Source organism: Balaenoptera ricei, chromosome 6, assembly GCF_028023285.1.
Source record: "Balaenoptera ricei isolate mBalRic1 chromosome 6, mBalRic1.hap2, whole genome shotgun sequence".
NCBI lineage: Eukaryota > Metazoa > Chordata > Mammalia > Artiodactyla > Balaenopteridae > Balaenoptera > Balaenoptera ricei.
In genome coordinates, this window is record NC_082644.1 from 24008852 (window position 1) to 24023351 (window position 14500).

General features: G+C 40.4%; 1 protein-coding gene across 17 annotated transcripts in view; it reads right to left on the reverse strand.

The window, feature by feature from the left end:
• Positions 1-14500, reverse strand: part of LOC132368248 (contactin-associated protein-like 3) — a 256094-nt gene that overhangs the window by 39586 nt on the left and 202008 nt on the right. For all 17 annotated transcript variants that reach the window (XM_059927028.1, XM_059927026.1, XM_059927030.1 and 14 more), the window contains 2 exons: positions 4545-4742; positions 785-941 (listed from right to left, as the gene is read on the reverse strand). In XM_059927028.1, the coding sequence (XP_059783011.1) occupies positions 785-941; positions 4545-4742 (355 nt within the window). The remainder of the gene's footprint in view (positions 1-784; positions 942-4544; positions 4743-14500) is intronic.

Consider the following 14500-nt stretch of genomic DNA (forward strand, 5'->3'; position numbering starts at 1 on the left):
TATAATCCTGGATTGTGAGCTCATGTTTGGTGGCATTTTATCTGTGGGAATCCTTTGAGGTCTGTGTGAAGGGGGAGGGCAGGCCTCCAGTGAGAATCTCATGTAATCCTATGATGAGCCAGTGGTGCTGCCAACCTGTGGCTATGTTAACTTAATTTGAGGACCATCCAAGTTATATAAATTTGGGCTCCAAATCTGTGTGAGGACAAGTCTGTAGACATGAGTTTTCAGGGAGCTAGTTTTTTCTACCCAGAGTGCCTACTGGAAGATCTGTCCTTGTCTACATTTTCTTTGGGTTTGCAGCCTTCTGAGACCTCCAGTTGCATGGAGAGTTTTGTATTCTGTATATCCCCTTTCATGGACTCAAGGCCTTGTCTGGTTTCCCCTGTGTGGCCATTTAAGAAAACGAAACTGGAAATTAGGAAGGTCAGCAAACAGCCCTGGGTCAGCCAAGGGGTGGTCATCTTATTAACTGGTTTAACTTAACTTTAAGAAGTCAGATATTTCACTTTCAGTGAATGGGAAACATTAATTCCTATTTTGTCTTACTAGAAAAATAAAATGGACATGATTAGTTACTCACAAGTAAACAAAAATAGCTACCTAATATTTTAGGCTTCAGATTAATGATATCATACACATCAAAGCTTATACTTTTAACTTGCTAGGGAATACTTTAATTTTTCTCTCTTTATTATGCTGTTGTGTCCAATGTCTGCCTAAGGTACATAGTTTAAGCAATAAAAAAATTACAGTTTGCACAGGGAAATTATATGGAAATCACCATTCATTCCGGTCAGCATCACAGTTGCAGTAATATTGAGAATCAATGCAGTTCCCCTCTAATCCACAAGTACATTTTTGAGCATCAGGCAGAGAACCTCCCCAGTAAGTGTGTGTTTCATTGGTTCTTCCAACCCACCAGCTCACTGGGGTTCCATCTGAAAGACAAGTATGAGAAAGGTGACACCTACTTTGCCCCCCACTACCTGCCTCCCCAATATAGTTCCTTTACTTCCCTCTATTTAAAACATAGAGAGACTATTTTAGAAGTAAGCATATTTTAACTCTGCAATAGGATCATTTTTAAGAGGACTCCCAACTGTTTAAAAAAATATATTTTAATGTCAAAACTTACGTTGTCACCAAATTTTTTTCTTTTATCAGAAAATGAGCACGTAGCCCCTAACTCATTCAGGCACGATATCTACAAACTTCTCTTGAGGACTCCACTTACATAATTTCTTTGGAAATAACATTCAAGAAAGAATTGTCATCAAAATAAAAACCACAGTAATTTACACACTGAATCTAAAATCTGAGATCCTAAAATGCCATTAAAACGTTTACTGTTATTATGCAAAATATGGATTTCTTTCACTTTATTTATTAGCTAAAAACACTGGCATGTGTTTAAGACATGCACTTCCTAGCATGTCCTAAAAGTTTCTTGGAGACGTGCTTCTTCTTACACTGAATGGGTTGCTCTGTGTTTGGAAACTGAAGAAATGGCACTGATAAGCCTTCTTCATGCCTGAGGTGTCTTCCGCTTGAGCAGGTCCGAGACAACTACACCCAGCTCTTCAGCACATTCCCCTCCTCAGTGCAACGTATAATTAAGTGACAGGGCCAGAGGCTGCCTCAGCTCTGCAGGACTGCTCATTTATGCTAAAGATGCTGCTGAAGCCCCAGTGTGGGATTACAGTACACCTGGGGCAGGATGATCAGGGAGGAGGGCGCACACGGGAGGGTGGAGGGGAAAGAGTCCCTAGTAAACAGAGAATCAGGGCAGGAGGGGAAACGGAAGTGACATCAATTCTGCAAAGATGCCCGTCCATTTTCATGTGCTCTTTCAATCTCTTAAATTGTCCCCATCACGCCCCCACTAAGAATCTGAAACAACTTCTCCCTAACTTACAATCGCCACTGCTCATTACGGCTCCCTGTTCAATGAGACTTCTGCTTCTGCTGACAACCTCTCAGCTGGTAAACACATGGACTGCATTCATTACCACGCACTGCAGGCCCAGTGGGTGCCATGTGTGCCAAGAAATCAATATCAACCATCTTTTTTTTTTAATGTGTTGAAAACTTATCTTTAGGGGGTGGAATATCTTTTTAGTGTATTATTTTATAGGTAGGTAATAGATATTTTTCAAAATTCCATCTTAAAAATGTAATTATTCAACATCCTCTTTCATCAATTTGAAGAGCAGAGAAATCATTATATGCCAATGTGTTACTGTGTGTTTACATTTTTCTCTCTAAAGTGAAAACCATTAAGTGTTTTTAAAGGTACAAAATGCATGTGGCTCCATTCAAGATTCCTTTGAGTAACTTAAAGAATTTGCATAAGAAATAATTAGGCATAATATGAAGAAGAATTAGAGGCTGAAATGAAAAGGAATAGGAAAGATATCAATGACCAGGGTGCACGGCTCCACTTCCTCAATTATTTTAGCCCATAGTTCACTGTCCTTCTCTCCAGCCACAGCTACAATCCTCAATGACCTTAAGCATTCATAGTATGGTAACCAAATGGTTTCCTAGAGTCAACACTTACTGTCATACAACTTCCACTTTAGCCACCTGTAATCATATCCCCTGAAACTATATGTAACACAGAGACCTTAAAGATGCTGAAGGAAAAATGTTTCAGAACCCTAGCAAGATCCTAGGCCCTCTGTCCCTCCCTGGCCCTGTTGGAAAACAAAACCTACACAAGAGCTGCTGCACTGAGGCCCCAGACTTGCTATATCTCCTCTCAAGATTACCACCACCTCAGTCTCCTGATAACTTCTGAGAATTCGAACAGTGGAAAATTCTTGAGAGAAAACTGAATTTTGACTGACATTCCCCAACCTACCCTAGAAAATTCCTAAGCTACTTGTTCCCCACACTGCAGTCCCCTTGTACTGTTTTCACACTGCAACCTTCTAATGAGGGACCCAGGCTTTGCTGTTTTCACTCCTTCCGCACAAGAGTAGAATCAAAGCTCTGCACACCCATTTGTGTCTATTGATAATACCGAGCAAATTAGTGCAACAATTTTAAGGTGTATTGGGCTACACTATTTGCCTGCCTCAACTCAACCTTAATTAAGCACCTCTGGAAATATATAGGTCTGTAGTGAATTTGTTTAAATTAAGTTTGTACTAACAATCCTCCAGTAGCAGCATATAAGAAATACAAATAACTTGAGCATGTATAGTTAATGAAGTCCCTTATTTTGTTTTTTTTAGCAGGTGTTTATTAAGTTTATGTCTTTTCTCTTTCCATCTTTCCCCCCTAGCCCCAATTAAATACTTGTTGAAATATTTGTTTTTGTTGCTGCTGTTGCTGTTTTATATATTTATTAACATATCGAAGGGCTAACAATTGAGCAACCACATGCAAATCAATAGGCAGACACTGGCCCTCCAGGCGGGAATCCTTTGCTGATCTGGGTCGTGTCCAGGTTCTGGAATAGACCATCTGCTAGTTTGTATGAGTTTGCTCCATGACTCACTGGGTGGTTTTGTTTTATGACTTTGTTAGTGGTTGGTTCCAACACTACTCTGTCTTTGCCTTGTTTTCCCTGGTTAGACAACCCATAACAATAATTTACTCTCCTGGAGGCAGCTTTCTCATTCTTCTGGGGACATACAATTTTAGCTCGGTGATCTATTTGGCATCAATCAACTAACAGTAAGTACTAAACCCACTAGCACTAACTGTAAATTCAATAAACTGGAGAGATGCAAATAAGTAGCATTTACTTCATGCCATTTATAGACGTGGTGCAATTAAGTTCTGGCAAGGTCAGTGTCTTAGCTCTGAAGACTCAAAAAAGAGAAAATGATTTCCTGAGTCCCATAGCTGCTGAGTGGCAGGGACTTGTCTAAGTCCTAAGAGCTTGAACTCAGAGGACCTGCCTACTGTCCCCTACTCATTCCACTCCCCAGATGCCTAACCAGAGAAGGGGCAGGTCAGCCTCCAGAAAACCGAGCAGTTTCATGAAGGCAGTGAGGTTGCACATTCCAACAAAATGGGATTTTTCAGAGGAAGAAAATATAAAACTAAAAATAAGAATTTTCAAAAGACGAAAAGATATGAGAAATAAACTATTAGCACTTAACGTTGTGTGAAAGAGCCGTTGATACCAACATTGTTCCCTAATTAACAATTAGCCCAGACACTAATTGCATTGTCTATGAAAAAGAATCTCATGGGATAATCACCTCCAGATAACTAAGCCATGTTGTTGTTAGCGATCCTTCCCAAGATAAAACAGAATTAAGACGTCCCTGCCCTTCATGGCAGATGAGCACCGAGCATTCCAGGGGCCTCCGTCGGAGGCTTTGACTGCTCAGTTGCCCAGTTGAGTCTAGGGAGAAACTTCAGATCATTCCTGGCTTTGAGCAAAGACCTTGGTCTTTGCTCCAAAGAAGAGTATCCCTGTCACTTCAGATGTGATCCGGGCACTATGGGCACAGATTCTCATGCATCTCTGGCAGGCCATTGTGACCTGTGGGGACAACAGCCCACAATGTCTGATTACTCACCATGGGGAGTTGAAAGCCTTGACTTCTTGCAGTGGAAAGTCAGCTTCTGTTGGCAGTGGTCCGCATCGTCAGTTATGGCCTGGAGCTGGTCCATGCTGGCTGTGTACTTGAAAAACACAGGATGGGGGCTTTCTCCATTCGAGCTTTTGACACTAACCAAGTGGGAGCCATTGTGTTGCACTGAGGTCCATGCAGTGTCTGGTGGGCAGAAGAGAGGTTGGGAGGGAGAAAGGAGACTGTGATGAGAATGGAATCATTAAACATAAATATGGAAATCAGAAGCATCTTTTATCTGAATTAAGGTTTTTATTTTTGGAGCAATCAGATCTCTTTGACGTCGGAATCAGCGAGTGGAATTCTTAAAATGTTAACAGTAGGGATTCTCTTTATTGAAATTTGCATTACCATTACTATAGTCAACATTGTCAGGGGGTCAATTTTTTAAATTCTGTATTATAACACTCAAAGTTATAAACAGAACTTTTTGGCTTTTATTTTTGTCTTTCCATTACTGTAAGAGGAAAGCGAAAGATTATCGAGTATATACTTACGTTTTTAACAAGCATATTCCTCATCTCACTGAGCGTCTTTTCCTCTGATAATCAAAGAAATGTGTAAAAGACACATTTGAGGAACAAGCAGCCCACAAAACCATTATTTTGATCATGCAAAATAATGGAAAATAAGTATTTTTGACAAAAATTGACTAATAGTGTGTCAGCAACTTGTTCAATGGCCAGCACTAAAAGACACAGTGCCTTGGGATATCTAATATAACAATTCCAGCAGTAACCATAGCTACATGAATGCCTGCTGGAAAATTCTGGCATATTTCTGTTACATTGATTACCTATATTTTTCAAAGAGATTTAAAAAACAATGCACACCCCACAATATTTATAACAGAAGAAAAACACCTTGACTTCTTTTATCTTCCCCAAAATAACCTCCCACCATGAATGTATAGAAGCTCCCACAGTATAAAAGGTCCATGGCTCAGTGGCTAAAAGGCTGAGTTCAAGCTGCCTTAATTCAACTATATTTATAATGTCATGTCATATAACTTCCTCTGTAATATGTATTTGATAAAATGATCAATATCCACACAAACGTGCCATATTACAAGGGCAGGAAACAGTCTTGTGGAGTTTATTTTTTATTATTTTTTAATAGCTAATACATGAGCAAGGTTCAAAAATCAAAACAATGCTGAATGGAACTCAGTGAGGGGTCCCCTGCTCCTTTCCTGCCCTGAGAGTTTGGGTCTGGGAAAAACCTACAGCCATGCTGGTGTTTGTAAACCCTTAACACATCAAATACATCCAGAGATCCAGGGAAAAGAACGCTAAGGGCCATGGAAAAACCTCCGATTCAAAGCCTATGGAAAAGAACATCACAAAATATGCAAAAACTAGCAAGAAAAGGAACAAACTGTGAGTCAGAATGACTAATGCAGTTTTATATTCAATTAGGAAAAAAGACTTAACAGATCACCTGCCTCTCTGCTCACTAAAGGGCGCTGTGAGTGTTCCTATGGCAACTTGAAATCCATAGATTGTGTTTCTCCCTTAATCATGTTTTCACTAGACATTTTATATTTCAACATTTTCCTGGAAAATTACTTAAATGCGTCTGGCATTAGTTTTGGTAATTACCTACTCCCATTCACCCTCAGGGTTTCTTCCACCAAATGAAATGAGGGTACAGGGACATGCAGAAGACTGTGTTAGGCTTAGGAGTTCATCAGTTCCCATGCCACTGTGTCATTTATTTTCATGGCTTAGGGCACAAAGAAAAATGATGTGCCTGAATAGTTCATACAGGCTAGTGGTCAGTATGATAAATTTATGGTCTTGCATGGCTAAGGTGTAATAATAGAAATCTTTTGAAGTGGAGAGAAGGGACAGGTTGAAAAGAACCTCAAAACTGCCCTTCTGAAAAAATACTTTAAATGGTTGCCCTTTCTAGAAATATTATTTAAAAGACCCCAACAAAGACACATTATGTTTCCCTAATATTCCACAACATATTATTTCAAAACTATGAGTAGAAAGGAACCTTTTGACATGACACGTAATCTTAGCCTTCAAGCACGAGGAGACAGACTAAGGAATTTAAGTGACCAGCATGATGGAAAAATACTTAGCTGTTATTCACAGTAGTCTGAAGCATAATTTTGGATCTGAGGTAATTAATTTTAATAGTGGTCAAATTTACACAGGAATTTTGAACTATTGTTGAATTAGACCCTATCAGAACGTGTTCATCCAACTCATTGGAGCCTTTCCTCTGCACAGGAGCAGGGTGACCATTGGTGGCACCTGGTTGACCGTTTGCTCAGACAAATGAACCTGCAGCCAAGTTAACTTGCTGGTTTGGTTTTGTAAGCAGGATATAAATAATGACATTGACTTACCATATCATATGACATCCTCCTCCTTCTGTTTGTTTTGCCAACTTAGATCCACTTTGCAATTGGCAACGCTTCCTACACTTTATAATAGACCTCTGAACTATACAAGGAGTCTTTCATAGCAAAACAAGTGGTTGGATGGAAAAAGAACCAGATCTTTATTCCACAGATTCAGGTAAACACACATTGAAAGCATACCTGCTATGCTTATTTCAATCTCCCTGAGAAAAAAAGACTTCACGAAAAATATGATGCCTTTATACTTTGTGGGACCATCGCTCATGATCTGGAAATTGACCTCGAGGAAAGTAAAGGCAAAAATCCCTTCTCCCACAGATGCCTGAAATGAAGTCCAATTTGTGTCCAAACACCACCTCTTTGGAAATGAAGCCAGCTGCCTCTGTTTCTTCTGATGGGAAGAGGGTACACATTCTGAGAAGACTGGGAAGGCAGTATGCCAAATGATTTAACTTGTCACATCTATCTCCAGATAAAGCTGGTCAAGAAGATGCACTCAGGATGATAAATAAGGACAGACTGATGTAAACACTAGCAGCCATTCCTGGATCCACAAAAATAATCTGAATATTACAATAGAGACCCACAACAGCCTTCTCAGAATTTCTCCCCCTGTGTTACTATCCAGAGAGAAACACTGTAATAACCTTTTATCCAGCCCAACCCTCTGGCCACACAGATAAGGGAAATGGAAGTCTAGAAAAATTCACTTGCCCAACTTCACAAAACTATGTAACTTTGCCACACATTTCTAAGCAACCCAGCGTGAGTCGCTGAGCTTTCTGAGTAGGTAAAGTTTTCAAAGAGTGCTGAGATCTGTAACCTTCCCAGAGTGCCTTACCCATCTGAGCCCTCTACTATATTTCCAATGAAAAAACTCCAGAAGAAAATAGAACTGGATCCTGGGCATTTATGTGCCCACAGTGCTGGGAATGGCCAACTGCGCTGCTCTGAATGTCCAATGGGTGCCCTGAGGAAGACAATGGTCAGCTCTCACCTGGCCCTGCCCTAGATCTCAGAGGCCCTGGGCCCTGCCATGTCATCTGTTTGTCAAAGCCAAGGATGACTGGTGTGTGTGTCTTATTGAAGGGGAGAGACGACAGCTCTAAGCAGACAGTCTCCAGGCCCTGGGAGGGCCCGGAGGTGGCACTCATCCCAGCCCCACACCTGTGGGCCCTCTTGATCACTATTTGTATGAAGACCCTCATAAGGGCTGCCACAGATCTGGGGCCTTGAGGCTTTTCATGATTTATTTTAATATTCTGAACACAAGAAAATGCTATAAGATACAACTGGATATCCTCAAGGGAATGCAGCTACTTCGCAGCCTTCTTCCCTAGGATTTCAGAGGGTGATCTTTTCATTTACTAGGTCACACTGAATACAATTTTGTGTGTCTGCTCATTCATAAGGGTAGGCATCTGCTATTTAACATGAACTGACACTTACTCAACACGACATATATTGTCTTGAGGCAACATGTATGTGTGCTTGGCCCCGTGCCTGAAACCTCCCAAGAGCTCAGTTACTGGGAGATATTATTAGTGCTTTCCCTTGTTTATCAGCCTACCACACAGCACAAGAGCAAAGTAATTTCCTCAGAGAGCACATTATAGATGCACTTATAAAATTAGATATGGACAGAGTACAGGGTCATGGTCAATAAGAGATATGGGTTACAATCGATGGTCTTGGAAAAGTCAAAAAAATCCTCTGAGCCTCCAATTCCATATTTGGTAAATGGGGAAAGTGGACCAGGCAGCATCTAAAGACTGAACGCTATTGTCTAGCCGCCTTTGAATGCTAAGGCAATGAACCAAGCATGCTGCTGGCCTAACTGCTCTCTGAACATCTATATGTTTATTGTTCATCAAGACCATTCACTTTGTCCACCCATAAGGCCAGGGCAGACTGTGTGGCTGACAGAAAAGCAGGAAAATAAACTTTCCTGAAGCATTTGTCTTTTTTCCCTTTGGGCACAGTGACAGGACCTGCTCTAGAAACTCTGCATTGCCAACCACGCTAGGCTGCCTGTTTTAGGAGCTACCTTTACAAGCTGCAGGAGGCCGGCCAGAAAATGTACCCCCAGTGGGGGCAGGAAGGGTTCTTTCTAGGCAAAAGCCAGGATAAAAGAGATGCAGGTTCATGGTGTAGGTGTATGAATCAATACCCATTCTATAGAGGGCTTTTAAAAAAATGACATGAGTTATGTGTAAAGCAGTTGGGCTGACTGCCCTTTGCTAAACCACAGTGCTGGAGGCCTGACACAATTTTTGACACAGGGAAAAGGATGTTTAAGAAACACAATTGTGTATATTTTAACCCCAAACTCCTGATTTATCCCCCCCTCTTCCCCTTTGGTAACCATAAGTTTGTTTTCTATGTCTGCGGGTCAATTTCTGTTTTGTACATAAGTTCATTTGTATCTTTTTTTTTAGATTCAACATTTACGCTCTACTATATATAAAATAGATAACCAACAAGGACCTACTATATAGCACAGGGAACTATACTCAATATTTTGTAATAACCTATAAGGAAAAAAAAATCTGAAAAAATAGATATATATGTATGTATTACTAAATCTCTTTGCTGTACACCTGAAACTAACACAACATTGTAAATCAACTATGCCTCAATTAAAAAAAAAAGAAAAGAAACACAATTGCTTGGTTTGCATAAAGGCAAGTGACTCAGCAATAATAATGAGTAAAAATATCTGGATTATTAACTTGTTGAGTCAGTAAATCAAGATCCGAAGGCGCAATGGGCAGGGATGCCATAGACCCAGTCCTCAGCTTGTTCATCAAGCCTCCAGGTGATTTTTATGGACTGGACGTTGAATCACTGCTCTGACTGCAACCTATCTTCTTTCTGTGACGATCATTCTCACAATGCAAGGTCTGAGAAGCAGTTTCTGAACCTCACAACTATGAAAATAGCAAACAACTACCCTGGGTTTAGGGTGGGCACAAACAGTTCTATCTCTCTCAGTGAGTAGAGCCATTGGCCTTCCTCATCTTGCCATCAAAGAAGTTATGTTTTGTTTCTTCAGTTTAGAAAGGGAATAGGTCCGTCAACAAATTGCACAAGCAGTCCATTCAAAATAGCTTACTATTTTGTCTTGTTTTGGTTGTCTCTGTACTAAAGGTACTAAAAAATACATGCAGAGTGTGTCCTAGTACTACATTTTTGAAGGCTATTACCAAGGATATAATTTTTTTTTTTCATTCTGAAATCTGATTTTTTTTTTAGGCAAGTTTAAGTTTATTTATTTATTTATTTAACATCTTTATTGGAGTATAATTGCTTTACAATGGTGTGTTAGTTTCTGCTGTATAACAAAGTGAATCAGGAATACATATACATATGTCCCCATATCTCTTCCCTCTTGCATCTCCCTCCCACCCTCCCTATCCCACCCCTCTAGGTGGTCACAAGGCACCGAGCTGATCTCCCTGTGCTGTGCGGCTGCTTCCCACTAGCTGTCTATTTTACATTTGGTATTGTATATATGTCCATGCCAATTTCTCACTTCGTCCCAGCTTCCCCTTCCCCCTCCCTGTGTCCTAAAGTCCATGCTCTACATCTGCATCTTTATCCCAAGGATATAATTTTAACCATTGGTTTAGAATTCTGTTTTTTGTATATTTTTCCAAGTGTTAGTACTTGTTTTTTAATAATTAGAGGGTGTTTAATTGTCCACAGGCATCACAGCATCATGGAGAAGGCAAATTTTTCATAGTGGACATATTTCCAGGTTGGAAGAACAGAATCAGGACCCTAAGATCTTCCTCTATCAATAAGCAGATTTGTCAGGGGGCACCTCATATGACCCCTGGGCAGTAAGGACCATTTAGATGTAACTTTGGTTCATTCCTTGGATTTTCCCCAGGAAAAATCTGGCTTTAAAAAAATTTTCATTAAATACTTTGTTGTCTAGCTGCTGGAGGTAGTCACTGGTCTTTGGACTGGCCTGTGTGTTTCTCTGTCTTCAGCACATTGCTTTCCTTACGGTGTTGAGTTTAATAAAAATCCTTGGTATTTAATCGTATTTGGAAATCGTCACTGAAGTAGTTAACTCCTGCTCTCCATCTTGGGTATGTGTGTGTGTCTCATAATCCATTTGATGTTCCATCTCAGTCATAATTATGGAACCCTTACAACATTGATCTTTTCACATAGAACAAGAATATACTAATTTCAGGAGTTTTACATGAGAGCTAGGCAACTATAAACTTCTCTAAAAACCTTTAATTACTCAAAATGCATTGTGATACAATAATCTCTATGTAATGTTTGTTCATTTGCAATGTAATATGAAGATATATAGTTATTAAGTATGCTTTAATAATAGACATTTACACATCAATATAAATCATTAAATTATTAGCAATAATTTTCATGAATCCCTACACAAACACATACACACACATACACATCTTACAGCTCTTAAAACTTTCCAAGATTACGTTAGAGAGTTTAGAAGATATTTAATTTAGAGAATTAATGTCTCATACTTTATCTTAATATACGTGAACCATTCCTGTTGCATTTGTGGATGCATCAGAGCCACAGGGATTCAGTGATGGATCATTAAACCTCACCCACAGCAACCTATATAAATAGGAACAACAGGATAATTGCTTGGACCGTGAAATGAGTAGCGGCACCAAAATTTTACATCTGCATTGGTTTTATTTCTCCATTCTGTGATGCCCTTTGTTCCCTTTCCATTTTAATTTTTTGGACGATAGAGTAGCCTGTGCCCGCTAAAACCAAAGATCCTCAGCTACACGACAGTGCTTTCTAAACCCATGTGCACATAAGCATCTCTAGAGAAGCTTAATAATAATACAGCCTCTCCTGGGATGCCGCCCCGAAGAATCTGGCTGTGGAAAGCAGAGCTTCCCCTTGGGGAACAAACATGTAGGGACCTGGAGAAGCTCTATCCTGCTGGATAGTGACAGTAAAGCAAACAGGAGCCCTCTGGTCAGGTTAAATTAATTTGTAAAGTCACACTCCAAATTATATTTTTAAAAGGTTGTATTGCCAAGGATGTTATAACCACCCAGTAGGCTTTAAGAAGATACATTACACTTGTTTTATAACCAACAGATCTCCACTATCTAACTAAATGACCAATAGGCAACCCAAACCTCACCTATTCACAACTGGAATCCTGGTCTTCCCTTACAAACATGGTCCTTCCCAAGAATTCTCCGTCTCTGTGAATAATACCTGCACCTTCTTTCCAGGGCTCGGATCCAAATACAGGAGCCCTGCTTGATGCCTCTCTTTCTCTCCATCGGTTAGTCCACGGGCTCTAACTCAACATGTCTCTCCTCCTCCTCCTCTGCTCCCAGCCTGCTACCCACCACCACCATCCTGGCTCAATTACTAGAGCAACGTCCTAACTAGTCTCCCTGCTTCCTCTTGGTGCACCGTGATGGTTAAAGGCCCAAACAGCACAGCTGGTGTGAATCCTGGACCAGCCCCTTTCCAGCCACGTGACTTGAGGAAAGGCCACTTTCTAGTCCTTCCACCTGAGTCTGTCCCACATGCCAGCTCCCCATGGCTGCAGGCCTTCGGCACTTGCCTCCTCCCTCCCCTTGAAGGCTTCACCTCAGGTTTTCTCAGGGTCGCTTCTTTGATGTGGTTGGCACAAATGTCACTTTCCAACTGAGTCCTTTCTTGATCCCTCTATTTAAAACTGTAACCCATCCTTCTACAGTCTGTGACCCTGTTCCCTGCTTTGTTCTTCTTCACAACACCTGCTACCTTCCAACATGCCAAGTATTTGATTCGCTTCTGTCAATGATCTGGCTCCCCACCCCAGAAAGCACCCCCCACCAGGGGAGGGAGGTGTTCAGATTCACTCCCTGCTGTGGCCACAGCCGTGCCTGGCTTGGGGCAGGCACTGAGTACACATGTGTTCAATGTTGTCAGAAGCTTTTTTGCAACTCTTCAGTTTTGTGACTTTACTTGGACGTTTCTTCAGGTCACCCGGAGAAGGAAATGATTCACATCCTCAGCAGACAGTTTTCAAGGCCATCGTGTGTCTAAACCGACCAGGAGGGTTAATCAGTAGATTTCGCCTTTTCCCTCCCTTATTTAGAGGTTCTTTCTCATCTCTAATGTAAGAAAAACCTGCTTGTATATCATCAGGTATTATTCTAAGTTACCTGAAATCAAAAGCTGGGCATCTGTTTTTACTGGCTCTTTGCATTTTGATGGTAACTACTCTTGTCTCTGGTGGTAGGGGCCAAGGTTCGCTCTGAAAAGGTAACAGCAATTGCAGGGAATCAAAATACATCAGCTATGGTATCAAATTAGCATTAAAACAAAACACCTTTGAGATAGTTACACATTCCAAAGGGGCTTTATAAATATGCACAACTAAAGCTTCATGGGGAAGCCTAGACCGCGTGTTCACTAGCATTACTAAAATATCTTTCTTTTATTACAACCATAAACTGCAGAAGATCGGGCCCTCATCTCTTGGTTATTCCTCTTCGCAGCAAATACCTTTCCTTATAAACTTGACCTCAGCCTGCCAATAGTTAACTATTAACAAAATAGCTTCAGTCATTGAAACTTCACTCATTTTGGAATGTGCCAGTTGGGATTATTTCCACCTTTCTAGGATCTTGGAATTTTTCAGTGTGTATGGAACTCTGCTCATAGGATTAACCCAAGATAAAATGTATGAAAATCTTTAACATGCCCTAGACTTCTGTGATAATTAAGAACTTAATTGATAAAGGGAAATGTTTTATTGGGATGCTAGCAACTTTATTTAGCTTTCTTTGTTCTTGGCATTCGCTTGAGCCATGGTAATGAAAGAAAATCAAAGCAGGAATTGAAATCACTTGAAGGCCTGTTATAAACCACTGGAGTGCAGTATATCTAGAATGATCCCCTGGGCTGTTTCCTAACATATTTCACTGATCACACATTTTTCAGTAAAGGTAAGCCAATGTATTTAACTCTGTCATCACACTGCCATATTTTGGTCAGTATTTATGATAAAATGTTTACCCCAAAGCCCAAAAGAGCCATACTCACACCTAGTGCAATGCCCTGCAAGTTCTTGCATTTTCTGTACCAACTTTGGGGGTAGTTTTGGGACTGGAAGATATATTTGACTGAATTCAGATCTAATCGTATGATTAACCACTGCCAAAATGCTCAGATTTTGTTTCATGTATGAAATGGTAGTAGGTAAAAAACCACACCAGGATTGTAAGCTACTCACAAAGCATCATCATAAATTTACCCATAAATAATTCCCTCCTTGTGAGAATTGCAACCCTGTAAGGGTGACATGTAGCCATAATAACAGAAGAACAAAATTATAACTAAGTTATAGTTGCCTTAGCACCATCTATAGTTGATTTTTTTCTGATCATTAGCTCAGAATTTGCAGAGTCAAATTCTGTGCTTGTTGAAGTACCTGTTAGGTCTACACTGCTAGAGTAACAGAAAGTTTTCTTGGAGGTTTGTCCTCTTTTTATTGGTAAAA